Genomic DNA, 27,712 nt, shown 5'->3' on the forward strand with positions numbered 1-27,712 from the left:
CAGTTAATGTTAATGTCTTTTTTGAGTTTCTTCGGGTAATGATTCGCAGGGCAATACTTATGGATCTTTCTGAAAGAGACCTCTTTGACCTTGTTAACAAGCAGGTATTTGTGTGGTAATAACCAGACTTTTTTTCCAACAGATATTATTGACAAATGTATTTCAGTAAGGTGTGACAAAAGGAATGAATACAATATCCCTTTGAATATTTTTCTTTTTACCTTTATTTAACTAGGCAAGTCAGTTAAGAACTAATTCTTAATTTCAATGACGGCCTAGGAACAGTGGGTTAACTGCCTGTTCAGGGGCAGAACGACAGATTTGTACCTTGTCAGCTCGGGGATTTTAACTTGTTTTGAACTTGTTTCTATACAAAATATCCTTATTGTTTCAAATGAAATACCTATGTGGGGGGAAATTATGTTTATATATTAACGACCACGCGAACGACCACGCTAAGAATACTTGTCTATGAAAAGCAGATCATTTTGTAGATATCTTATCAATGTTATAGTTACAAAGTAACATAAAATTGAAGCCACTGCATCCGGTGAAATATCTGTTTGTTGTGTCTGTGACTACCTTTTACCGTAATCCATTATCAAGTCCCTCATATAAATAACATGTAATCATTTTCTCCCCTAGTAGTCTATATTGTATGTCCTCTACATAAGCAGCAGATAAACAGTAACTGAAGAAAAATATGATATTTTATACGTTTTTAGTGTTATAAGCAATCATCATAACACCCAAAATCCAGCCAGATGTACCAGTAGACTGTCAGCAGGTGTGAAATGTCGTCTTCTGCGCATATTTTTACCCAAAATGCTTTGACGTTTCCCGTCGCGCCATCTTTAGAAAACATTGTGGAAGAAGCGGTAGCCAAATGAAACTCGATTTCACCTTGTTGAGAATAACTAGCGTGAGATATTGGCCAACTGAGCTAATTTGTGTAGGTCAACTCTATAATGTCTACGCTATTGTACATTATGTCTATTTTAAATAACGTTGAATGAAAGGGAAGACTGAAATCTATCAAACAGTTAATTACGTTAGCGAGCTACTGCTGTTAGCTTGCAGGCCACAATTCGCATGAGCACAAGTCATTGCCTAGCAAGCTTGCTAGTTAGCGTGGACATTTCAGTTTGTATTGTGTTTACTCTAACTAAATATTAACGTTATTCATTCATGTTGATAAAGCTAGCTAGTTTTTCTTTCCTTTATCTTGCCCAGATTTTGCGCAGCCTGGTTTTTCTGCCAATTAATTGGCTAATACGCTATATTAGCCTGTAGAGATGGGTACTATGGTTGCATTTGTAAACAACTAGCGGCCTACGCTAACTAACAGCAAAAAAACTTGTTTCAGCTATAGAAGTTTGATCATGGGAATCAAGGTTCAGCGTCCACGCTGCTTCTTTGACATTGGCATCAGTAACGTGCTGGGTAAGAAGGCTTAGGTTTTAATTTGGTCTTACCATCCCGTTTATCATATCTCTGAAATGTAGCTTAGAGACGCTTTACTAAAATATGCACTGACATGAACATGGTTTATTTTGCAGTTGGCAGAGTTGTGGTAGAATTGTTTTCTGATGTCTGTCCCAAAACATGTGAGAACTTTCGATGCCTCTGCACAGGTAATTGACTTTTTCTTGCCTTGGTCTGACATTGGTGTACCATATTTAGATTCTGTACATATTGTCATCTCTGTTTTGACTTAAACATTGCTTTCTGTGTAGGCGAGAAAGGAGTTGGAAAAGGTACACAAAAACCTCTGCATTACAAAGGATGCATATTCCACAGAATTGTGAAGGACTTCATGATTCAAGGAGGAGACTTCAGTGAAGGTATATGAAATATGCCTTAACCAAAGACAACAGTGGAAATGTTTTTTTGTTGTTGATGATATTCTAATATCTATCTATATTCCTTCTGTAAATCAGGCAATGGAAAGGGAGGGGAATCTATCTATGGTGGATTCTTTGAAGGTAGGACTATTTTACAGATAATTTTGTTAAATATTCTAATCAAAACCATCCTCAATAACTAATGTCATGTCTGTGTCTCAGATGAAAGCTTCTCTGTCAAACATAACAAGGAGTACCTCCTGTCAATGGCAAACAGGGGCAAAGATACCAATGGATCACAGTTTTTCATGTAAGTCTATCAATGTTTTCTTTTTTAATTGGCCTAGCTAGAATCAGTTGGTCATTCATTCATGAATTTAACATCTTGAGTGAACCTAACTTACAAAAATATGTTTTACTCTCATTCTAATCTTCTGCTCCATTTTTTTTTATTGGTCTACAGAACAACAAAACCCACACCACACTTAGATGGGTAAGTATAACATTTGGACAAGTATTGCAACTTAGTGACCATTTGTATCTGCTTGAATTGTATTTTCATAATAAGAGCATGTTATATAAATGGTGATCTGTTCTTCGTTGTTATCACCTGTCATAACTTGCTTATTTTTATTCTAGTGTCCATGTGGTTTTTGGCCAAGTGATCTCTGGACAAGAGGTCGTTCAGACAATGGAGAGTCAAAAGACAGATGCCGGCAGTAGACCATACGCTGAGGTGAAAGTTATGAACTGTGGCGAGCTCATTCCAAAATCGAAAGGTTTGTACGATTCAAAGAAATTTGGCAAGTTGTTTTAAGCTTGTTATTGCTTTAGATTGTAGGTCTTGGACTGTCTTATCGTCAGGATCAAAGCTTTTAAAGGTATCCTTAGCGCTGGTTAAGTGTCCTCTACTATTTACAGCAAAAAAAGAAGAGAAGAGAAGACAAAAGGCCATCTCCAGTGGCAGCGACAGCTCAAGTGACTCTGACAGTTCTGACGTCTCTTCTGAATCTGCAAGTGACTCTGATAAAGAATCCAAGAAACGGAAGAAGAGGCACAAGAAAGAGTCCAAGAAGAAGGACAAGAAACAGAAGAAGAAAGATAAGAAAGGGTTTGTACTGAAAACTGTTTTAATTGTTCTCCCACAACCACCTTCATTAAAGCATAGGTTTGAAGTCTGGTCTGTAATGTCTGTAGGTCTGAGCCCGGCAGTGGTGATGAGAAAGAGGAAGAGGTTACTTCTACGGTACGACCAGAGGAAATCCCTCCTATCCCAGAAAATAAGTTCCTTATGAGGAGAAGTCCTCAGCAACAAAAAGAAGAGGCTGAGGCTGGAAAGGAGCGGGAAAAGGCTAGGGAGAGGGAAAAGCCTAGGGACAGGTGAGTTCATGGACAAGACAGAACAACATTTCATTCTGAACCTTTACAACTGGGAACTATATTCATTTAGATACATTTTTGTTTTGTTGCAGAATGTTTAATTGTCAGTCAACATATAAGAGGAGACTTCTGATGACAAGATCAGGCAGGACGATTAAAGGCAGAGGTCCAAGAGTAAGTGCACTATAGAACAAGTACAGTACTATCATACCATTTCTGCAAAACAAGGATCTAGAAAGTGAATGTCAATTTAATCTTTTACTTGCAGCGGTACCGAACTCCGTCACACTCCAGGTCAAGGTCAAGGGATCGTTTCCGACGCAGCGAGACTCCTCCACACTGGCGCCAGGAGATGCAGCGTGTACAAAGGGCACCAAGAGCATCCAGTGGAGACCGCTGGATCAAGGGTGATAAGTAAGTCTTACCTTTTTTTATTGTTAATATTCGAACGGTCAGTGCTGGACTGATCAGCTGATTTTACCTTTAACAGCCTGATCTAATTACATGGCTTCTCAAGTATTTCCTAATTTCTCCTATTGTCAAAAGGGATCATCAGCCAAGGGCCAGTTATTTAAGTTTTATTCAAAGAGTTAACTTGGACTCTGTGTTTCCTGTGGGGGTGACATTTCTCTGTATTTTTGTTGTAGGGGTGACATGACAGAGAGCAGGAATGAGAGTGGCAAAGCTCCAAGAGGAAGAGGGAGGAAGACTTCTGAAACCAAGCATGAAAACACTGCTGAAAACTCCAATCAAAACAGAGAGAAGGAGAAGAAAGGTCGCTCTCATAGATCCAAGAGCAAAGAAAATGACCCTAATAAAACTGAAGACAAGCATAACAAACACAAGGCAAAGAAGGCCAAATCTCGAAGCCGCAGTAGGAGCAAAGAGAAAAGTTGTAGGTCCAAAAGCAGAGAGAGGGATCAGAAACATGGCAAAAGTGATGATAAGAGGGGCCGCTCAAGAAGCAAGGACAGAAACCTAAATAAAGAGAGAGCCACAGAGTCTGGAACTCATGACTGTGATAGAAGTAAAGAACGCGCTAAACCCACTGAGGCTGACATTAAGAACAGAAAGGAGACAAAAGGGAGAAATGGTGAGAAGCTGAGGACAAAGTCTAGAAGCAAGGAGAGGAACTCTGGAAAGAACCGAAACCGATCTAACAGCAGAAGCAGGGACAGGGGGAGACGTGCCTCATCTCGAGACAAAGAGCAAGCACGGGACAGAGAGCGAGGTAGGGAGCGCAGTAAGAGCATGGAAAGACAGCACCACAGAGAGAGGGAGGACAAGAGGAGAGGTAGATCCAAGAGCAGAGAACGGACAAGGAGTCCAGACAAGAATAAGAGCAGGGACTCGCGTAGAGGCAGGCGCTCCAGGAGTAAGAGCAACAATAGAGACCATAGCAAAGACGGTTCATCTCATCAGAGGAAGAACAAAGACAGTGAAGACACTCACAGACGAAGGCGGTCCAAGAGCAGCAACTCGGAGAATAAAGGGAAGGACAGAAGTAGAAAGAGCCCCATCTCCAAGAAGAAAAGGGATGGCATCCCAGAAAAGGAGTCCTCTCACAAGTCCAAAGATGCAGGGAAAAACCCTGAGCGGAATCAAAAGTCAAAGAGCCAAGAGAAGGATAAAAACCACAGCAAGAAAAAGAAGTCCAGTTCTGATGATAGTGATTAGTCCACTAAATGTTCATTCCTGTCCATCCTTGAACATACAAATGAATGCGCTGATGCCTAATAATGTGTGAGGTTCTGATGTAGACCTATTTTAGACACTTGTTAGATATCACAACAGATCCAATTCTGGAATATTTGTACAAATTAAGATTTCATAAGATTTGACAGCGGCTAAAAGCCATTTTATGTTTTAGTTATTTTTTTTCCGCTGTCAGACTAATTTGACAAATGTTGGGAATGTAATGTTTATTAATGGTCGAGTAAGGAAGTGACTGAACAGGTGAGTGTTGGAAGGAACATTTTTGTCAGGTTTTATAAAACATGTTCTCTTTCAGTCTGGTCTCCTACTGAGGGGACGTGATTCCATTGTGATAATTATAATGGAAGGGATGAGTTTGTCTTTCTGGGCTATATGCCTGACTCAAGTAATATTACATGTATGACTAATCATATGGTTATTTTCAACATTTTGATTGTTTAAATTACCAACAGTCTCATTGTGACAGAACATACTGTAAGTGAAACATATAAAATGGTTTTGTAAAAAAAAAAAAAAAAAAAAAAAAAAAAAAAAAACTTTCCTTTTTAGTATGCTGATATTTAAGTGGAGATGTCAGAAGGCTCAATTTGACTTGAAAGACAGGTAAGAGTGCAGACATTTTGTGAAATGATTGGGGTGTTAGATGCGTATACCGTTTAGTTCTTTTTTTTTTTTTTTTTACCTGTTTCAGGGAACCAGAACTTTTTATCTTGACCTCAGTCTCAAATTAGTTTTGTATAATTGTATCCATTTTTGTTAGTATTTTATGTTCTGATTTTCACCCATTACATCTTTCAAAATGTTTAAAATTCCTCACCAGAGCAATGTGTAAATACATTGCTGTGAAGTTCCATGTTAGTTCATACTAGGTGTTAAATTCCTGGGCATGACTTTCCTTTAAACTATAAATGAAAACCACTGGCTTTGTAAAAACGGGCCGAATTCAATATTCCCCAATGAACCATGTTTTAAAATAAAAGGATATGGTTAAAATGTTTGTTTTATTGCCTATAGATTGTTTATTATAATGTTTCACAGAGTGACAACTGATACAATAGATATAAAGATAACATTGACACGTCACATTTTAATCTGGGTGAATCTTATGTATTCAAATGAAACCGTTGCACTATATGTCCTGGTCCCAGATCTGTGCTTTAGCCAACTCTTGACTATCTTGGTCATGTAGGTACAGATCTAGGACCAGGCTAGAAATTATCAGCAGTTTCCCAATTTGTGCACTAGTTTTAATTGAATTGTGTGTATGTATATTATGTAAAATAACAAAACTAAAAATCTAATTTCAGAGACAGTTATACACTCTACATTTCCATATTTCTGAGATGAATCATCTTTGAGCGCTGAAAAGACTGCAATCATCCCACTAGGTCAGTCAAGTACTTGCCTATCAAGTGTGGGTTTTTTGAGTGTGAAATAAATTACATAATAGGGGGTATATCATAAATGCTTAGGAAATGCTGAATTCCATTGGTTTATTGTTTTTCTAATCATGCTTCACCTGACCATGTTACTCTTTTCAACAGACGTTTACCATGTGAATCCAAGTCTTTTCTTGGATTGCTGAATATCACGTGTCTCATTCAGCTCTTTGACGTCCTGAGATCTACTGCCGACGTAATTGGGCATCTGGACACCAGTGTCATCTTGAACCAAGTAACTTGGCCTCACTCCTCCAAATATGGGGCCAAGACCACCTCCAATTCCCTCCCTGGCAGCTTTGCGGAGTGGGTGAATATTTCTCTTGGCCTCGGTGGCTGTATCGATCACATTGTTTGCATACTGCTGGAACTGCTTCTCCTCCACAGCAATGAGCTCTGCATTTTTGGTCTCAAAGTCCTGTTGTTGCTTTCTTATGTGCTGTTCCTTGGCACGTTTTTCAGCCTAAACAGCAAGATTTCAAATGTTAAATGAAATCTTATGTTGCTTCATTAGAAGTGTTGCTGTTGCTGACACATTCCACTACGTGTCATTGCGAAAATAGTTGACATACCAAAAATGATCAAGAATTGTAATCACGGAAAGGCAAAGTGCAAATCAAATCCAAACTCACCATTTGATGAATGTAGACGTCTTGTAAAGTTCTTCCATCCTCTTTCATTTTCAGTGCCTTCAGGTGTTGTTTTTCAATAAATATTCTGTCTGCTTCTTTCTTGGCATAAAGCATGTCAATAGCTCTCTCGTTGTGTTCTCTTTCCTTCTGCTCCTGTTCTTCTTTCTGGGGAAAAAAACCAAGCCAGTGTCATTGTGATAAGACATTTTTTGTCACATATAGACTGGCATATTAATTGATAAATATTAATTCTGAGTTTAATTTTGTGAGAATAATATTTTGAGCTTCCGATTGTCTCTTTGCTTGTGGTAGGGTGCACATGCCATACCATGGCTTCTCTGTGTGAGGCAATTGAGTCCAGCATAGCCATCCTCTTGTCATCTTTCTCCTTCTGCTGCTGTGCCTGTCTGGCATCCTGTTGAGCAATAGCCTTGGCGATGAGTTCCTCATTGTCCGTCTGCTCCTGCTGTTTTGCAGCCAGTTCATTCATGATCCCCCCCCTGTGCATTTGGACCTCTCTTAGGAGGGGAAAACGGTTTAGAAAATCTATGTCCATGAGACTTCCAGAATTGTAAGACTACTGTTGACTAGTGATGCCACAGCTATACAGCTATGCCACAGCTATACTCATTTCTTATTCTTATAGAATAAGAATTATTCTTATAGACTTCAAATGTTTTATCGAACTGTTTACTTTCTCCTAATATGTCTACTTACCGGAACATCTCTTCCTCTTTGTCTTTCCTCAACTTCACCATTTTCTGTTTTGCATTTGCAAAAAGCCTCCTGCGCTCCTCTTCCATCTCTTGCTTTTGTGCCTCTATTGCTCTAATGATATCTCTGTTAGAGAGATGCTCCTTTTTAAATACAAATGCAGGATTAATTAACACACCCCCATGAATCTTGTAATATTGCTTTAGTGAGTGAGACATTTGAACATTGATAACATCCAAATACCTTACCATGTGAGCTTTCATGGTATTTCTCTTCTGCTCCTCTTTCTTTTGCTCCTGCATGCATTGCTCCCACAGAAAAAGCTCTTTTAGTCGCTGGAGTTCCTCTGCCTCTTTCTTGTTTTCCAGTTTCTCCCGTTCTCTATTCATCTCATGTTCCTTTGCCCTAATAAGGGGAAGAGACCATTCATCATACTAAACCATTGAGAGCATTCAGTCTATTCTATTTGGACTACATTTAAATTCATTTGACTCCATGGTAGAGTATATGGTAGTCGATGGTATAGATATTCTATTCGATAACTGCTGCCAGGTTGTTAGGTTTCAGTGAGACTTACTGCTGTTTTAAGTCTTCTGCTGTGGCCTGGATGTCAAGCTTCCTCTGCAAAGCTTTCTGCTGCTCCTTTTGCAAAGCTTCATCCTCTCTACACTTAATGATAGCCATGATTTCCTTGTCCACATCTTTGGAGGTATCCTGCTTTCTCTGCTTCAGTTCTATCTGGGCCTCCCTTTCCTTCAGGACTTCTGTCAGCAAGAGTGCACGCTGGAAGAAATAACAATATTGCATTTATTCAATTTAACTCAAATGCATATTATAAAGAACACAGCATGTCTTCAGATGAAAAAAATAATTGCAGAAGACAATTTTAACTTATAAAAAATACAAACATGAAATCCTTTCACACGATCAGTCTCGTAGTACTGTTGAGTTTTGGCCTTTTCAATAGCTTCTTTCCTCTTTTGCGCCTGATATTTAGCCTCCTCAATATCCATCTGTTTCTTCTCATCTTCTTCAAGTTCCTCCCGAATCCTCTTTGCCTCCAGTTTCTTTTGTCTTTGTCCCTATGAAGTGAATGGCACATTTTACTCAAGTGGGTTGTGTAGAGAGATTGGGTTAAATGCGGAAGACACATTTCAGTTGAACGCTTTCAGTTGTACAACTGTCTAGGTATATCCCCTTTCCTTGTATTTTTTTTAGCCTAATGTTTTGTATGAGACTGTGATCCTGAGGCTGCCTGTGGGCACATGCACAGAGTAAGACATGTATAATAGCTACCATTATGCATTATGGTAAAAACAAACTAACAAAGATACTTACAGCTATTGTGTTAGACCAGAATTTTACCACCTCCTTGGACCTCAGGTGCATAGCTTCTCGTTGTTTGGTTGCTTCCTTTAGACTCTCGTTGTATTTATTCCCTTGATTCAAACTACCTTGAATTCGGAGCCATTCGGCTTTGGGCAAAACAGTGACTTGCCGAAGATCTGGTGGTTGCATTGCTTTTTTTTCCTCAACTGCTAGCGCTGATAATAGGAGAAATGAAATGGGAAAAAATACCAACAATGCTTATGGTATAACAATGTTATGCTGTGGTAGGCTATGCATAGATCTTGCTTAAACATTTTTACACCGAGCAAAATATGCGATATTAGCTACACTACAGTGACGTTACAAACCCATACATGCGTCAAGAGAGCAAGTAAACGAATAGGCTATGCAAGTAGTCAAACACACTTGTTTTGCTGGACCCACTCCTTCGACCAAACCGGACAACAGTCGCAGTTTCCATTTGATCTGAATGTATTTTGGTTTCAATCGTATGAATCTAAAAAAGAGCATTCAGAGCTCACAAAGTTGCATGGCACTTTTCTTGTCACTAGACAGTTTTACAACGTCGTTGTGTAAAAAAAAAAGTGCCTTTGACGGACTGTTTTCTGTAGGACTGTATCCAGTAACGATGGACACATTTGTTGCAATGTATCCTAGCAACGCTTTTGCGGCCGGATACCAGCTGCGTAGAGCGGAGACCTGGGAACACACAGAGACCAATCAGAATGCGAGTGATCGAAGAACCACGGTCAAGTAAAAAATCCATTGTCTCCCACCAGATGGTGTCATTTCTACGCGGAAAAATAAAGCAAAGATTGTCTGGATGCAATACAGATGTAATATGAATGGCTTTGGATTCTGAATTGGAGCCTATTCAGATGTTATTTGGTGTAATGTTATTCCGTTTGATTATTATTTATTGTGGCTGTTGGGGCAAATGTTTTTCTTCACTTTTTTTGATGGAGAAATGTGATTTGTGGAATTCCTAGATTACTTACATTTGTTTTACGTTTCACACATTTCTGTAGAGGTAATTTCTATTTTTTTCTGTTGATGGTTACATTGTATTTCATATGATTGCCTACATGTATAGACAATTCAAATAGCTAGATATGCATTCAATACAATACACAGACCACTAGATAAATAATTTCGGCTAAGTGCATAGATCGGCTAACTGCATAGCCATAGAAAGACTGGGTAAAGGTAGGCGTGGTGTTTCACTCTAGAGCTTTATTCGAGGTAATGAACAGAGAAGGGCCTGTCATGTGATTGGCTTAACACATTCAAACACCCCAATTAGACTAGCACAGACTTTGAAAGCTGGCTCACTAAATTTGAACTCATATTCTTGAGAAATCAGCTACGATTATATCACGTTTAGGAAAGGGAGGCATGCACAGAAATTAAATTGTTCTTCAGTTTCGAATAACATTTTCATTTAAAACTCAGTCAGCAGAATTGTATCACTACTGTACAACATTGCCGGTTGATGATCGTATCGTATTTCTGGTCCGACAAGTTATATCAAAGTAATTTCTGTGGTTAAAGCAAAGACTGAAGATGAAGCGAGACATTTCACTCGCTGTTTAAATCTGGTTCATATAAATAAATTAAGCAGACCAGACCCAGCTGCTAATGCATGGGTGCCACCCCTTAAGCAGACAGGAACTGTGACAATTTTTTTCAATAGTAAACGGCCTGAGTGGGACATCTAAATTCATCCACCATTGTTGTAGCCTATCTATGCTTCTCTATCTATGGCCTCTCGTTGTTTCAGCATCCACGTCAGAAACTGGAGACGAGAAGAGGCGGGTTTACTGAATGGGGCAGTCCTTATCCGAAATGTTCATTCAAAACCAACTGAATTGAGAACTTCTCAGTGTCTGTCCACCAGCAGTTTACATAAAGGTTCCCCATCTCTGAAATTGTCCGTAGCTGTTGAGAACAGAAAAATGGCCCCAATATCCATTAAACGCATTTTAATCAGTGAAAGTGTTGATCCTTGTTGTAAGAAGATCCTGCAAGAAAATGGAATCCAAGTTACGGAGAAGCAAAACATGAGTAAGGATGACTTGATTGCAGAGATCAAGGTAGGGGTTTACATATTTTCCTAATTTTGCATCCATTACATTTTTGTTGCACAATGTCTATCTAAAATGTGCAACAACCATTTCACAGTTGGCATCTAATTTATAATACGGAAAAAGTATATCGCGTTTGGTCATTGGTTGAATAACCTCGTGTCTCTGAAGTAACACGCAACGATTTCTGCGTTTCAGAAAACAGTATATTATTTAAATCCGTTGCAGTTTAGATGATAAAAGCAAGGTCTTGCTTGTGCGTTCCTATCTGGTGTCGATCATTAGTACCGCCTTCTTGGGAATCTGATGCAACTGCGCCAGAGATTTACAGATGTCCCTCGTTTGGCCGATTTAAACACCAGGATCACATTTAGACCGGGGTTTTTTATCTTTTCTACCTAGTACTTTCAAAAGTTGGACTATACATCAATTACATCAGCCCAAAGGCTGCTAATCTGACACCATGTAATGCCCAAATCAATAATTTCAATGAGTTTGATGCATGCACAAATTACAACTGTAAGGTCATAAATAACTTCTTCAAACTACTCCAATGAACAACAGACGATTGTCATGCAATGTCACTATGCAATTCATTTTGTCTGTTCATTCCCTCTCCAGGACTATGATGGCCTTGTCGTTAGATCTGCAACAAAGGTGACAGCTGATGTCATCAATGCTACTGGTAACCTCCAAATCATTGGAAGAGCTGGGACTGGCGTTGACAACGTAGATGTAGATACTGCCACTAAAAAGGGCATAATTGTCATGAAGTAAGTAATTCAAAATAAATTATGAGTTTATGCATCAGTGTGTAGTTTCAATGCAGTTTTGTTTAAAATCAAATCACCACAGATCTGGCTTTTCCCTAAACATTAGACTATTGTGTAAATTTCTATTTTTTTTAGCACACCAAGTGGCAACACCATCAGTGCTGCAGAGCTGACATGTACCCTTTTGATGAGCCTCTCAAGGTAAGACACTACAACAGATGAAAACAGAATACCTCTGTGTATTTCATTGCACTATACAGAAAGTATCCTGACCCCTTGACTCCTTCCACATTTTGTTAAATTACAGCCTTATTCTAAAAATGTAGCTTTTTTTCTTTCTACACACAATACCCCTAAATGACACCGAAAACAGGTTGACATTTTTGCTAATGTATTAAAAATAAAAAACATACCTTATTTACATAAGTATTCAGACCCTTTGCTATGAGACTTAATTGAGCTCAGGTGCATCGTGTTTCCATTGATCATCCTTGATGTTTCTTCAACTTGGTTGGAGTGCACCAGTGGTAACTTCAACTGATTGGACATGATTCGGAAAGTTACACACCTGTCCTAGATAAAGGTCCCACAGTTGACAGTATATGTCAGAGCAAAAACCAAACCATGAGGTCAAAGGAATTGTTTGAAGAGCTCCGAGACTTGATTGTGTCGTGGCACACATCTGGGTAAGGGTACCAAAAAATGTCTGCAGCATTGAAGGTGGCCAAGAAGAGTGGCCTCCATCATTCTTAAATGGAAGAGGTTTAGAATGACCAAGACTTCCTAGAGCTGGCTGCCTGGCCAAACTGAACAATTGGGGGAGAAGGGCCTTGGTCAGGGAAATGACCAAGAACCCGATGGTCACTCTGAGTGAGCTCCAGAGTTCCTCTGTGGAGATGGGAGAACCTTCCAGAAGGACAACCATCTCTGCAACACTCCACCAATCAGGCCTTTACGGTTGAGTGGCCAGACGGAAGGCACTACTCAGAAGGCAAATGACAGCCCGCTTGGAATTTGCCAAAAGGCACCTGAAGACTCTGACCACAAGATTCTCTGGTCTGATATAATCAAGATTGAACTATTTCTGCCTGAATGCCATGCGTCTCATTTGGAGGAAACCTGGCACCATCCCCACGTTGAAGCACTGTGGTGGTAGCATCATGCTGTGGGGATGTTTTTCAGCGGCAGGGACTAGGAGACTAGTCCGGTTAGAGGGAAAGATGAACGGTGCAAAGTACAAAGTTCCTTGATGATAAACCTGCTCAGGACCTCAGACTGGGATGAAGGTTCACCTTCCAACAGGACAATGACCCTAAGCACACAGCCAAGACAACACAGGAGTGGCTTCGGGACAAGTATCTGAATGAGCTTGAGTGGCCCAGCCAGAGCCTGGACTTGAACCTGATCTAACATCTCTGGAGAGACCTGAAAATGGCTGTGCTGCGACGCTCCTCATCCAACCTGACAGCTTGAGAGGATCTGCAGAGAGGAATGGGAGAAACTCTCCATATACAGGTGTGCCAAGCTTGTAGCGTCATAACCAATACTTGAGGCTGTAATAGCTGCCAAAGGTGCTTCAACAAAATACTGCGTAAAGGGTCTGCATACTTATTTAAATTTGCTAACATTTCTAAAAACCTGTTTTTGCTTTGTCAATATGAAGTATTGTGTGTAGATTGAGGGATTATTTTGTTCTATCCATGTAAAAAAAGCTGTAATGTAACAATGTGGAATAAGTCAAGAGGTCTGTATACAGTGGGGCAAAAAAGTATTTAGTCAGCCACCAATTGTGAAAGTTATCCCACTTAAAAAGAGGCCTGTAATTTTCATCATAGGTATACTTCAACTATGACAGAAAAATGAGAAAAAAAATCCAGAAAATCACATTGTAGGATTTTTAATGCATTTATTTGCAAATTATGGTGGAAAAGGTATTTGGTCACCTACAAACAAGCAAGATTTCTGGCTCTCACAGACCTGTAACTTCTTTTTTGAGGCTCCTCTGTCCTCCACTCGTTACCTGTATTAATGGCACCTGTTTGAACTTGTTATCAGTATTAAAGACACCTGTCCAAAACCTCAAACAGTCACACTCCAAACTCCACTATGGCCAAGACCAAAGAGCTGTCAAAGGACACCAGAAACAAAATTGTAGGCCTACACCAGGCTGGGAAGACTGAATCTGCAATAGGTAAGCAGCTTGGTTTGAAGAAATCAACTGTGGGAGCAATTATTAGGAAATGGAAGACATACAAGACCACTGATAATCTCACTCGATCTGGGGCTCCACGCAAGATCTCACCCCATGGGGTCAAAATTATCACAAGAACGGTGAGAAAAAATCCCAGAACCACACGGGGGGACCTAGTGAATGACCTGCAGAGAGCTGGGACCAAAGTAACAAAGCCTACCATCAGTAACACACTACGCCGCCAGGGACTCAAATCCTGCAGTGCCAGACGTGTCCCCCTGCTTAAGCCAGTACATGTCCAGGCCCGTCTGAAGTTTGCTAGAGAGCATTTGGATGATCCAGAAGAAGATTGGGAGAATGTCGTATGGTCAGATGAAACCAAAATATAACGTTTTGGTAAAAACTCAACTCGTCGTGTTTGGAGGACAAAGAATGCTGAGTTGCATCCAAAGAACACCATACCTACTGTGAAGCATGGGGGTGGAAACATCATGCTTTGGGGCTGTTTTTCTGCAGAGGGACCAGGACGACTGATCCGTGTAAAGGAAAGAATGAATGGGGCCATGTATCGTGAAATTTTGAGTGAAAATCTCCTTCCATCAGCAAGGGCATTGAAGATGAAACGTGGCTGGGTCTTTCAGCATGACAATGATCCCAAACACACCGCCCGGGCAACGAAGGAGTGGCTTCGTAAGAAGCATTTCAAGGTCCTGGAGTGGCCTAGCCAGTCTCCAGATCTCAACCCCATAGAAAATCTTTGGAGGGAGTTGAAAGTCCGTGTTGCCCAGCAACAGCCCCAAAACATCACTGCTCTAGAGGAGATCTACATGGAGGAATGGGCCAAAATACCAGCAAGTGTGTGAACCTTGTGAAGACTTACAGAAAACGTTTGACCTCTGTCATTGCCAACAAAGGGTATATAACAAAGTATTGAGAAACTTTTGTATTGACCAAATACTTATTTTCCACCTTAATTTGCAAATAAATTCATAAAAATCCTACAATGTGATTTTCTGGATTTTTTTTCTCATTTTGTCTGTCATAGTTCACTATGATGAAAATTACAGGCCTCATCTTTTTAAATGGGAGAACTTGCACAATTGGTGGCTGACTAAATACTTTTTTGCCCCACTGTACTTTCCGAATGCATTGTCCTTTTCATACATTTACAGAAAAATTTGATTAACTCCATTCAAAATCATTATCTTCCTAGACATGTGCCACAAGCAGCTATGTCCATGAAGGCAGGGAACTGGGATCGTAAAAAGGTTGAGTATTTTGGTTTCCCTCATTAGCAGTTTCAATTTGACACACAAAGCAATTACTGTCGCGTGGTCTACCCCAGTGTTCAGCCAGTCATCACTAATCAAATCTGATCTTTAAATCTGTGTAGTCTCACGCTCCTCAGGGACCTGGATCAAAGTTGTGTTAATGATTTCGCAGTTCATGGGTGCAGAGATGTATGGCAAAATACTTGGAATAGTTGGACTTGGAAGAATTGGAAAGGAAGTTGCCACCAGAATGCAGTCCTTTGGCATGAAGGTCAGTTCAAAATCCTGTGAAAAGTAAAAAGAATCTTTCAAAGCTGCCTACTGTAGTATTATCATCTAAATACTAACTGAATTTGCTTTCGACAGACCATCGGCTATGATCCAATCACTCCTCCTGAGGTGACTGCTACCTGGGGGGTGGATCAGATGTCCCTGGAACAGCTGTGGCCCCAGTGTGATTACATCACCGTCCACACGCCCCTCATGCCTTCTACAGCTGGTGAGTTTTACAGAAGTGTCATGGTTGTGGTACTGGAGGGTGAAAAGCGCTTTTCCACTTGAGGTAAAGTTGTTTCTCCTAGGACTACTGAACGACACCTCATTTGCTAAGTGCAAGAAAGGTGTAAAGGTCGTGAACTGTGCACGCGGGGGCATCATCGATGAGGATGCTCTCCTCAGAGCTTTGGAGTCTGGACAGTGTGGAGGGGCTGGCCTTGATGTTTTTGTTGAGGCAAGAATATCACATCACTTAAACCACCCAAACATTAAGTTCCATTTTGGTATTACTTGTCTACCCCTGTATTGACATTCACTAACATCATGGTATTCCATTCTTTCCCAGGAACCCCCAAAGAACCGTGCCCTGGTGAACCATCCCAATGTGATTAGCTGTCCTCATTTGGGTGCCAGTACAAAGGAGGCCCAGGCACGCTGTGGACAGGACATCGCTCTGCAGATTGTGGACATGGTGATGGGCAAGGGCTTGGTTGGAGCAGTGAGTATAAGGGCACAGGGCGAGACCCAGATGTAGACACGGGAGGCAGATGGTTCAAGTCTCTGATATTTATTATAATCTAAGGGGCAGGCAAGAGAACGGTCATGGACAGGTAAAAGATCATAACCAGGTCAGAGTCCAGGAGGTACAGAGTGGCAGGCAGGCTCGAGGTCAGGGTAGGCTATATGGTCAGGCAGGCGGGTTCAGAGTCAAGGCAGGCAAGGGTAAAAACCGGGAGGACTAGCAAAAGAGCGAATTGAAAGAGCACTGAAAAACACGCTGCTTGAGAAGATGAACGGGGAACACTGAAATAAATACCAGGGACGGGTGACACCTGGAGTTGAGTGCAGACAATCACAAAGACGGGTGAAACCGATCAGGGCGTGACAGTGAGTTCTACACTTTTCTATTACGGTCAAGCAAATGCCTATCGGTGACTGATTCTAATGGGTTCTTTCTTTTGATGGTTTCACTGTTGCAAGAGTTTAAAAAAAAAAGAACTGCTTTCAGACCTTGACAACAATGTAACCCTCAAAATTGTTCAAATTATTCTGATGGTTTCATTGCAAGAATGTATATTCAATATTGAGTCATACTTGGCAACACAAATAGTTTTCCACATGAAGTGTTGTAAAACTGGTTGCCTTACTTGTGAAATTTCATAGGGGAAAAACAATGCAGCTCAATACAATAGATCTTGATTATCTTAACGAAGCACAAACCACATTTGATTGGTCACATTACATGTGGTGTGTGTGTGTGCAGGTGAATGCCCAGGTTTTGGCAAGCACATTCTCCCCTGGGTCTCACCAGTGGATCAAACTTGGAGAGGCCGTAGGAGTTGTGCTGAAATCATGCACCACCTCTAAACAGCCCTTCAGCCAAGTCCAAATCACAACTCAAGGTAAGCACTGCAAGGCATTAGACTGTCCTTATATTCTTCAATTGCTTAATTTTTTTTCTGAAATTGCTGAACAGGCTTGATAAATTTACATTTTGCGGGAAAGCCTGTCAACATTTCATAACCAGTCTTCTCAGATCAGTGATTGGAAGGGAAAGGAGACTTTGGATGCCATTCTGGCATACATGCATTAGGGGCAGGTTGTGTTGTGCTCTTTGGTTTGTCTCCCCCTTGTGGTATAATCTTGCATATCAAACTGAACGTGGTTTCTTTTTTGTTATTATCACAAACTAGGAGACTGCTTGAAAGGTTCCTCTGGTTACATGACTTCAGCAGTGATGGTTGGATTACTTACTGATGTTTCCAAGAGTTGCCCCAACCTGGTCAATTCACTGACCCTGGCCAAGGAATCTGGAATCAAGGTAAAATGGCCCGCATTGACACTTGGCTAAAGGCCATATTCTGTTAATAACTTGTGTAATAGAGTAATTTATTAATGTCTTGAGTAACAAGATTATTTATCAGATTGACTGTTTTTAAATCTCAGGTAACCAGAAATCACAGTGAGGGTTTGACTCAAGGTGCATGTGAGGTTGAGATCTCTGTCAACGGCTCCAGCTACAGAGCTACTGGTTCAGTCCAGGGAGGTGCACCAGTCTTGTTGGAGCTGAACCACAGCGTGTTCCGACAGCCTGTCTCTCTCACTGGCAACCTGCTGTTCTTAAAGGCCACGGCTTCTCCTCAGCTCCTGCCCTCCGTAACCGGTGAGAAATTAATTTGACATTGTAACCTCACGATTGACTTATCGAAATCACAGGAGCTATAATCCCTCTATGCAGCACTAGGTATAGCCCTTTCTCGCTACTTGAATGATTAAAATTTTCAGTATGCAGTCTTAACCCATACTTTTTCTGCCTTTTTCACATCAGGATGTGTTTACACGGAACTAGCACTTGACAGCAAGCTTCTCTCCAGCTGTAAATGGCAGATGACCAGAATAACTTAATTTATTTTAAACGGGCTCTCTCCCACTCTTTCCTCAGGTTTGCTGGCCACGGCAGGGGTGGAAATGGAGTCATTCAGTGCCCCTGCAACTCGTAGTGGAGATCAGTGGTATTGTGTGGGGTTATCCTCTCTCTTGGGGGACCTTGGTGCTTTAAAACCTTTGGTGAAAGAAGCAGCACAGCTCTCTGTGTAAATGGCAGTGAAAGCATTGTTACAATGCTGAGGGACCAGTAGAGCATTCCAATGTCTAAAATGTTAATTAATCAAAATGGTTTCTTGGCGTTTTAACATTGCAATACTTGGTTTACAACACAAACACGTAGAAGTTACTAAAAATGCACCTCTGTCATTTCTATTGTAGAGATGCTGGCTATATGTAATAAATAATCCAATTGTTACATTATTACACTGGTTTATATTTTGTTGTATTCTCCTTTTGTCTGTTTTTGGTAAATGTTCTCAATGAAAACACACCAGGAGGAGGGTAGCTGAAATGGGGAAACAAAAAACAACTCCTCTCAACCTGCCAATAAACTCGAATGCATTTGCTGTGCATCCTTGGTTTCTATGGTGACTAGTCTATTACTAGTATTTGGTATTCCCTTGGGTGCAATAAAGACAGCAGATGTTATGTTACAGACTACCAGCCTCTTAGTAATTTAGATTTTTTTTAAACAACAAAAACATTTTAAACCGTGAAGGTTGAAGTCAAATTTCCATCACTTAGATGATTCTACGATGTAGTGAGGTTGTAAACCACAATTGGTGTTAGTCAAGGTTTGACGTCGAGCTTGTTCTTGGCACCACTACAATCTCGTGTTAGACTATGCAATCTAAATCCATATTCGGCTAAAACTGCCAACTGCCAGTGGTTCTTTGCAGTGGGGGGAAATCCTCAATTAAATTTAAATAGGCTGCCAACCATATCGTTTTTTGGTTCACTTGTGGTATTGGAGTCTCCTTGTGCGCATCGATGCTATGTTTAGGCTCATTCTCCATGGTAGGAGAATGCGTGTCCAGGAAATAACTGGAATGCTAATAATAAAGCTAAGCAGACGGCTTTAGTTTCTGGGAAGCTGACTGGAGTAATATGGAGCAGGATACACAAGAGCGGGAAGAGAATCTGACAGGTATGCTGCCACCGTCCTGAGCTAATTTAAGGTAACTCTCTGCGAATCCACGTCAGAGCGCTCAAACAAAAGCACAGCGCCGGTTTAGTACAGAAAGTGCCATTATATGGTGGAAAGGTACGCGTGAACGAGGGACTGTTGCGTTGAAGATTAATGATTGTAATCGAATGATTTAGGAATATGAAGTTGTGTGCTGCTGATTATGACATGAGACACTTCATTTCCCGTCCTCGTAGCCTACTCATGCGTGGATAGATATAAATAGCCCTAATGTTTTAGCCTATGTTTGTAATAGTGTGACTGTACAGATGAACGCCTATATATACATATATATATATATATATATATACAGTGCCTTGCGAAAGTATTCGGCCCCCTTGAACTTTGCGACCTTTTGCCACATTTCAGGCTTCAAACATAAAGATATAAAACTATTTTTTTGTGAAGAATCAACAACAAGTGGGACACAATCAAGAGGTGGAACGACATTTATTGGATATTTCAAACTTTTTTAACAAATCAAAAACTGAAAAATTGGGCGTGCAAAATTATTCAGCCCCTTTACTTTCAGTGCAGCAAACTCTCTCCAGAAGTTCAGTGAGGATCTCTGAACGATCCAATGTTGACCTAAATGACTAATGATGATAAATACAATCCACCTGTGTGTAATCAAGTCTCCGTATAAATGCACCTGCACTGTGATAGTCTCAGAGGTCCGTTAAAAGCGCAGAGAGCATCATGAAGAACAAGGAACACACCAGGCAGGTCCGAGATACTGTTGTGAAGAAGTTTAAAGCCGGATTTGGATACAAAAATATTTCCCAAGCTTTAAACATCCCAAGGAGCACTGTGCAAGCGATAATATTGAAATGGAAGGAGTATCAGACCACTGCAAATCTACCAAGACCTGGCCGTCCCTCTAAACTTTCAGCTCATACAAGGAGAAGACTGATCAGAGATGCAGCCAAGAGGACCATGATCACTCTGGATGAACTGCAGAGATCTACAGCTGAGGTGGGAGACTCTGTCCATAGGACAACAATCAGTCGTATATTGCACAAATCTGGCCTTTATGGAAGAGTGGCAAGAAGAAAGCCATTTCTTAAAGATATCCATAAAAAAAGTGTTGTTTAAAGTTTGCCACAAGCCACCTGGGAGACACAACAAACATGTGTAAGAAGGTGCTCCGGTCAGATGAAACCAAAATTGAACTTTTTGGCAACAATGCAAAACGTTATGTTTGGCGTAAAAGCAACACAGCTCATCACACTGAACACACCATCCCCACTGTCAAACATGGTGGTGGCAGCATCATGGTTTGGGCCTGCTTTTCTTCAGCAGGGACAGGGAAGATGGTTAAAATTGATGGGAAGATGGATGGAGCCAAATACAGGACCATTCTGGAAGAAAACCTGATGGAGTCTGCAAAAGACCTGAGACTGGGATGGAGATTTGTCTTCCAACAAGACAATGTTCCAAAACATAAAGCAAAATCTACAATGGAATGGTTCAAAAATAAACATATCCAGGTGTTAGAATGGCCAAGTCAAAGTCCAGACCTGAATCCAATCGAGAATCTGTGTAAAGAACTGAAAACTGCTGTTCACAAATGCTCTCCATCCAACCTCACTGAGCTCGAGCTGTTTTGCAAGGAGGAATGGGAAAAAATTTCAGTCTCTCGATGTGCAAAACTGATAGAGACATACCCCAAGCGACTTACAGCTGTAATCGCAGCAAAAGGTGGCGCTACAAAGTATTAACTTAAGGGGGCTGAATAATTTTGCACGCCCAATTTTTCAGTTTTTGATTTGTTAAAGTTTGAAATATCCAATAAATGTCATTCCACTTCATGATTGTGTCCCACTTGTTGTTGATTCTTCACAAAAAAATAGTTTTATATCTTTATGTTTGAAGCCTGAAATGTGGCAAAAGGTCGCAAAGTTCAAGGGGGCCGAATACTTTCGCAAGGCACTGTATATGCCGTTTAACCTTAATGCTGTAAGATTTTAGTTTTTTTTTCAAATGTTCTCAGGCTTGTTGAATTAATGGGACACCAGAAATAAACACCCCAAAAGTAAATGCTGACGTTCTCTTCATTTTCTAGCCATCATGTCTGACAGGGGAAAATAAAGCTATATTTATGACTTTTGCGGCAGCCGAATGAGCTATTGGATGCGCTGAAAGAATTCTACATAGGTGACATTCACACATATCACCCTACAATGGGCCACAGGACAAGTCTTTCACTGTCACAAGGCAGCTTTGTCAGCTCACCACTCTTATTTTTAAAGTCATGTTCACTATTGAAGCCCTCGACACAGTTTGGATTTATAATGGTGATTTCGATGAGTGGACAGAGGGATGCCCCATGATCACTGCCAGATACTACCACTGTTCTGTGGCTTGACATGGCTTTATCTATGCTATAGGAGGGTACAGAGGGGGAGTTTTTCAACTTGAGACTGAATTCTATGACCCCTTAAAAAATAAATGATTCCCTACAGCCAACATGATTCAAAGTATGAAAACATAAATAGAGCAACTATACAGAAAGGAGTTTGTTACAATGAGAAGACTCCTAGGCGAACATGTAAGCCTGTGTTGCTCTATTGCACTGTCATTGTGTCTTGAATTTGTCCGTTTTACATGGTTGTCTGGGCAACTGATTCTCAGCCATTGACCTATAAATAATGATTTAAGTTATTCTGCACATTTAAATAACATGAACAATATTTCACGAGTACTAATGAAATCATTATTGCTTTGCCGTGTTCCGCTGTTCACTCTTCTTGATAAAAGGTTTCCTCTTTGAAAGGTGTAGGAAATTCCACTGCTTGTGTCGTAAATGGCACAATATTTGTGACCGGGGGCCACTATGGAACCAGAGGAGGTAGCACCTATGAAAAAATTCAGGCCTACAAGCCAGACATCAATGAGTGGATCATTGTCACAATAACTCATCTAGGTATGACACGTTTCAAAGGAAATGGGCATATATTTTCATTTGTATGGAATATATTTAGTCAGGAAATCTAAATCTGTCTTTATATCTTCAGAGTATGGCCTGTGCTCTGTTTCTCTGAACAACAAGCTGTACTTGGGAGGACAGACTAGGATGAGATCCAGAGAGAGATGTGTGGAGGCAGTTGTCAATGATGAAGGAGAGGATGGAGTGTGGCGCTGTAGTGATCAATGTCTACATCTATGTGACTGGGGGATATTCCTATTCAAAGGGGACGTATCTGCAGAGCATTGAGAAGTATGACCCGGAGCTGGACACCTGGGAGGTTGTGGGAAACCCCCCCAGCTCAGCAAGCACAGGGCTGCATTTGGATTTACAGTGTGTTGTGTCTTTGAATGTACTTTTACAACAAACCTCAACTAAATCCCATGGATACAAGTCATTTGTTCCATACTGATCATGTGTGACAGGTGCTAAGAATCTTTATACAAAAAGTTACATTATTTAGAGCATCTTTATAACCATTTGGCCAAAAACAAATGTTCAGTGACAAATGACTGCTGCTGGTTTAATATTACAAAAATAGCACATAATTTTCAATCCACTTACATTGAATGGCTTCTAACACTGGTTCTCATGCACTTTAACACTACCATTTGTGTACTTTTATACTGGCTAACCTGATAAAGCACTGATATGCACAAATGCACAGTTTTTAAACAAATCTCTACACTTGAAGCACAAATGTCACCAGGTGGGTATCAACCTTACATCTAAATCTTAGGGTTTGGGGTATGCACAATTAATCCGTTTTCAAATGTGGTGACATCGGATTCTGAATGTTTAAAAAAAATGATGAACTAAAACAACTGTTTTGTGGCTGATTGATGCGCTTCATGCACCCGATTTTACTTGATAAATGTAACGTCCATCTACAAGATGGTGCACATAGATGCGGTGGTTGTATGTTAATTGATTTCGTAGAGTGTGATGTGTGAATTCTACCTACTGTCCAAATATTTTCTAACAAATCAATTAACACGTGTAAATAAAAATACAATATTTACCAAAACCTTTGACCATAAGGTACTTCCGCAGCAGTCAGGCGGCGCTGTAGCCCCGGCTGCAGTCCAGAAAGCAATTTGTTTTGGCCCTCAATATTCTCCGTAGAACGTGCTTGCTTGCCAACTTGATTTAGTAGTGTGGTAGAAAGTCTTCTGAAGAACCAGCATCTCTGCAGGTAGCAGGTCAATTTATCACAGTAAGTAAATCTGTTACAATTTAACAGCGGTAGATATTCATATACAATTCATTTTATTTGGTAAAGAACCGCCCTATCTTGTATTTTTGAGGCCTGTGGAGAAAATAAGTAGTTGATCGCTAGCAAGCTAACGAGTTAGCACAGTTCGTGTAGCCAGAGAGGAAGAGGCGAAGCGAGATCATCTACTCTGCCTAAAATCGGTTCACGAAAATAAGACAACGAAGTGAGGAATAATTTTTGTGTTGAGGTCAATGAATGTCGAATTTGGTCAACAACAAATGTAATTGGTAATTTACTACGCGAGGCATATTTGATAAAATATAATTTTCGTAATGTTTAGTTTGTTAATAATCCACTGATCTAAGTGGTCGCACGTGGCATTTCGGCAACTTTGAAAAACGACATTATATCGGAGGCGTGTGAACAACAGGCAGAACTATCTGCCCTCGTTGGCTAGAATGGACCCAACTGATATCGCCGCCTGCCTGCCTCCCATATTTGAGGACATGTATTTCCATTGTTAGAATTGTCACTCGAATATCTTGTCCGTGTAAGTTCATCTTTGATGTAAGTACGCGTTGGACTCACTGTAAACTGCATCATAGTGTAAACTGCCCTTTTAGGTAATGTACTTGTTTGAATTGAGGCTGTTACTGTAACTACTAGTAAACCAAAGTACTTCATACAGTATGGGCATTATATATTGCTTGGTAGGTTGGGTAACATGACTGTCTTTAGCCAGGAGTGTGAACGTGGGTAACGCTTCGATCACACCGACAGTGTTGTTGCATTTTGGTACACCAGAATTACATTATTAATGTCCAATGAAACGCTGCGTTTGCGTTGCAGTGCGTTGGGCGTGGTGCATATGTTGGATTTATCGAACGTATGCGTCAAACTATGCGTAGAGGGCTTGACAGAAATGGTAGCACAATGTGAATGTTGAACTTTTGTTGCGTGCATAACTAACTTGCCTAGTTAAATAAAAAAAATACATATCCATATGATGCTGCGTACTATTTCTCGCAAAAAACTGCTGGTGTGTTCGGAGCTTAAGCAAAAGCTTTTCTCAATGCATACGTCTTGCGCATACATGTCCGCTGTGTAATTAGCTGACATGGCTAGTACTTGTATCTAAAGCATTTCCCATTTGGTTACTGTTGCTTGTTGATTTGTCACATTTTGATCTAGTAATTGTCTGACTTTTATTTTTTCAGACACATCATGGCAGAAAATCAAGCTATGTCTGAACTTGAGAAGAAGGTGGCAAGACAGATTGAGGTATATTGTCATAGCAAAATGTATTCTACTGTAGCTGTATAACCAAAGCTGGTGGTTTTATAATGACAGCTAACCTGGATAATGCTGGTCATCCCTGATTGACATGTTTTTCTTTATCTTCAAAGTACTACTTTGGTGATCACAACCTTCCAAGAGACAAGTTCCTCAAAGAACAGTTGCAGCTCGATGATGGCTGGGTGACTCTGGAGACTATGCTGAAGTTTAACAGGTTTGTGCAATTTACTTTTATTTGCTCAATTGGAATTTGGGACTTAATTCAGCCTACATTGTTTTTAAAATGTTGTTTTTTTAGTTTAGTTGCTTGCTTATAACATGATTCCTAACTCTCCCCTCTATTTTCAGACTGAAATGTTTGACAACCGATCCCAACGTAATTGTTGAGTCTCTGAAAAAATCCAAGACTGGCCTTTTGGAAATGAGTGAGGATAAAACAAAAATCAGGAGAATTTCAAGCAAGCCTTTACCAGAACTGAATGACGAGTACAAAGATGCCCTCAAACACAAATCTGTGTACATTGTAAGTTGGGTTTTCCAATATTTGAGATGCCACTGATTTGAGATCTTACAGCTGTTTTGGAGCTCTGTGTCAAACATGTTCTATGATCTCCCAGAAAGGTTTTCCATTGGAGACGACGCTTGATGAAATTGATGGGTGGCTGAAAGGGAAAGGAGTCATAGAAAACATTCAGATGAGACGAAACTTGCAAAAGAAGTTCAAGGTAATGTGGCAGGAGATATTTTTTTCCTCAGTTAAGATGGAAATGTTTAATAAAAACACACAGCATCTCCATCCATTTTCAGGGCTCCGTGTTCCTGACTTTCGACACTGAAGAAGTATCAAAGCAGTTCCTTGGACGCACAGACACCAAATCATTCAAAGAAAATGAAATGATTGTACTGTCAAGGTATGTGGAGGCTTCGCTACCATTGCCACGTCTCTAAGATGACCTATTGATACTGGTGAAAAATGTATATTAACTCTGCTCTTGTTTTCAGAGAGGACTACCATGCAAAGAAAGCAGAGGATAGAAAACAGTTCAAAGCGGAGGCAAAGGCTAAAGCTAAACAGTGAGCACATTACTGACACTTAATAATGTTATTTTTGTCTTATGGTAAAGTAAATTGTGCAAAATTAACTTTTTATAGAGACAAGGACGAAAAACAAAAACATGCAGAGGAAGAGGAAATGGTTAGATCTATGGAAGTGCTATACTAAATCATTGTATGTTTTGAAGGGGGTCGTCTTCATTTGGACTAAACATTTTGAAACTGGTGTCTGTTCTTATTGGGCTAGTTTGTGTAGTCCCCCTCCAATTCAAGATTATTTTTCTCCTGTTTGTTCCTATTGAACAGGACCCTTCTGTATTGTTTTTCTTCCCAAATCAGGGAGGTTTAAAGTTGCTCACTAGTGGTGCTCTGCTTTATTTTGCATTGTAGAAATCTCTGGACGAGCAGACCGGATGCCTGCTGAAGTTCTCAGGCAATCTTGACAGTGTTTCAAGAGAGGACTTTCACGAGGTTTTCTCAGGTCATGGTCAAATCAAATGGATTGATTTCATCAGGGGTGCCAAAGAGGCAAGAATTGCAATGTAATAAACTATTTGAACCACCCTTCAATTACACAAATTAAGTTGGCATAGGAAATAATGATCAATTATTATTTTAAAGGGTACCATCCTCTTCAGAGTGAGTGCTAAGGAAGCTTTTGATAAGGCCAAAGAAGCAAATGGAGGAAACTTGAAAATTAAAGACAAAGATGTTACTTGGGAGGTGGTGGAGGGAGATGCTGAGAGGGAAACTCTGAAAAAGATAATTGAAGATCAACAGGAATCTCTCAACAAACAAAGAGGCAGAGGTAACTGATTTCGGGGTGGGGGGGTGATATTTCCTGTCTGATCTGATGGAACATTTCCTTTCGCTCTTTACAGGTGGCCGAAAATCAGGTGGGAGAGGGGGGAGAGGAGGACGCAGGGACAGGGGTGGACGTGACGGCAAATCACACTACCAAGGCAAAAAGACCAAATTTGATGATGGCGATAATGATGACGGTAAGAGCAGTTATGTTAGAATTCTGGTGACACAAATGTCTCTACCAATCTTCAATGGGAAAATAAACATTGAAACAATTGAGTATGTCATATTTTCCTTTTAACTTACATTTCTCCAATAGCACCTCCTAGTCCAAAGAAGCGAGCACTGGCAGGAGCGGGCAAAGACGCTGATGCTCCAGCTGCAAAGGTTGCCAAAACTCCGAATGGTTCTTAGAAATGATATCTACTGCACATCTCAATGAAATATTGTATTTGAAAAGAAACTAACTGAAAACATAGAACAACTTTATTCCATTCCAGTGGAGGCTTCAAGAGAACTGTAGACAGTTCACCTTGATGTCAACCTAGAAAACAATTTGTAATGCAAATGGAAACGGTAAATTTCTACCCTGAGCATAATTATTATTTTTTTTAATGGGTTTGTCTTATTTAATATGGATTTAATTTGTTGACTGCGTCTGAAAATAATTTCATTTCAACAGGAGTGTATTATGCTTGTTCGTCACCTCTGTACAAAGACGTGCATGTCAATAGAAAGTTGTTAATCAGTGCCATTAAATTTTTCCTCAATTATTTTAATCGTGTATACTGTTCAATCCTAAAGCCCAGATCTAGGTCCTTCCTAATTTACTTTTGTGAATAGCCAATAAAATGTGATTTTTAAATTGACATACTTTTGTTAACATTGTCCCTTAACGATGTAGATTTTTGT

At 40.3% G+C, this 27,712-nt stretch overlaps 4 protein-coding genes across 6 annotated transcripts; 3 read left to right on the plus strand and 1 right to left on the minus strand.

Moving 5' to 3' along the window:
* Nucleotides 1–797: 797 nt before the first annotated feature.
* LOC110520090 (peptidyl-prolyl cis-trans isomerase G) lies at nucleotides 798–5,937 on the plus strand. 2 transcript variants are annotated; one of them, XM_021597127.2, is made up of 13 exons: nucleotides 798–952; nucleotides 1,367–1,443; nucleotides 1,560–1,634; nucleotides 1,737–1,844; nucleotides 1,941–1,985; nucleotides 2,067–2,154; nucleotides 2,308–2,337; nucleotides 2,484–2,623; nucleotides 2,766–2,955; nucleotides 3,042–3,224; nucleotides 3,317–3,398; nucleotides 3,493–3,638; nucleotides 3,872–5,937. In XM_021597127.2, the coding sequence occupies exons 2-13, from the start codon at nucleotides 1,383–1,385 to the stop codon at nucleotides 4,899–4,901; spliced, it is 2,178 nt and encodes a 725-aa protein (XP_021452802.2). In that variant the 5' UTR covers nucleotides 798–952; nucleotides 1,367–1,382; the 3' UTR covers nucleotides 4,902–5,937. The 2 variants fall into 2 exon arrangements, with proteins under 2 accessions (XP_021452802.2, XP_036830278.1); XM_036974383.1 differs by lacking the exon at nucleotides 1,367–1,443 and having other exon boundaries at nucleotides 846–952.
* Nucleotides 5,457–23,584, minus strand: ccdc173 (coiled-coil domain containing 173). Of its 2 annotated transcripts, none has more exons than XM_021597129.2 (9): nucleotides 9,481–9,832; nucleotides 9,064–9,269; nucleotides 8,634–8,807; nucleotides 8,303–8,508; nucleotides 7,974–8,130; nucleotides 7,729–7,868; nucleotides 7,340–7,529; nucleotides 7,012–7,176; nucleotides 5,457–6,842 (listed from the first exon to the last, which is right to left on the minus strand). In XM_021597129.2, exons 1-9 carry the CDS (start codon nucleotides 9,533–9,535, stop codon nucleotides 6,489–6,491), a joined length of 1,647 nt encoding a protein of 548 aa, XP_021452804.2. In that variant the 5' UTR covers nucleotides 9,536–9,832; the 3' UTR covers nucleotides 5,457–6,488. The 2 variants fall into 2 exon arrangements, with proteins under 2 accessions (XP_021452804.2, XP_036830279.1); XM_036974384.1 differs by lacking the exon at nucleotides 9,481–9,832 and adding an exon at nucleotides 23,454–23,584 and having other exon boundaries at nucleotides 6,377–6,842.
* LOC110520091 (D-3-phosphoglycerate dehydrogenase) lies at nucleotides 10,899–18,699 on the plus strand. The gene is made up of 12 exons (XM_021597128.2): nucleotides 10,899–11,168; nucleotides 11,781–11,932; nucleotides 12,068–12,133; nucleotides 15,337–15,391; nucleotides 15,567–15,665; nucleotides 15,761–15,893; nucleotides 15,976–16,124; nucleotides 16,236–16,388; nucleotides 17,154–17,292; nucleotides 17,584–17,711; nucleotides 17,837–18,053; nucleotides 18,333–18,699. The coding sequence occupies exons 1-12, from the start codon at nucleotides 11,031–11,033 to the stop codon at nucleotides 18,485–18,487; spliced, it is 1,584 nt and encodes a 527-aa protein (XP_021452803.2). The 5' UTR covers nucleotides 10,899–11,030; the 3' UTR covers nucleotides 18,488–18,699.
* Nucleotides 23,507–27,669, plus strand: LOC110520093 (lupus La protein homolog B). Its single transcript, XM_021597130.2, has 12 exons — nucleotides 23,507–23,647; nucleotides 24,865–24,928; nucleotides 25,054–25,157; nucleotides 25,292–25,466; nucleotides 25,561–25,668; nucleotides 25,751–25,854; nucleotides 25,946–26,017; nucleotides 26,096–26,138; nucleotides 26,387–26,524; nucleotides 26,618–26,804; nucleotides 26,878–26,997; nucleotides 27,120–27,669. Exons 2-12 carry the CDS (start codon nucleotides 24,872–24,874, stop codon nucleotides 27,212–27,214), a joined length of 1,203 nt encoding a protein of 400 aa, XP_021452805.2. The 5' UTR covers nucleotides 23,507–23,647; nucleotides 24,865–24,871; the 3' UTR covers nucleotides 27,215–27,669.
* Nucleotides 27,670–27,712: the final 43 nt, after the last annotated feature.

The sequence above is a fragment of the Oncorhynchus mykiss genome, chromosome 3, assembly GCF_013265735.2.
Source record: "Oncorhynchus mykiss isolate Arlee chromosome 3, USDA_OmykA_1.1, whole genome shotgun sequence".
In the NCBI taxonomy this organism is placed as follows: Eukaryota; Metazoa; Chordata; class Actinopteri; order Salmoniformes; family Salmonidae; genus Oncorhynchus; species Oncorhynchus mykiss.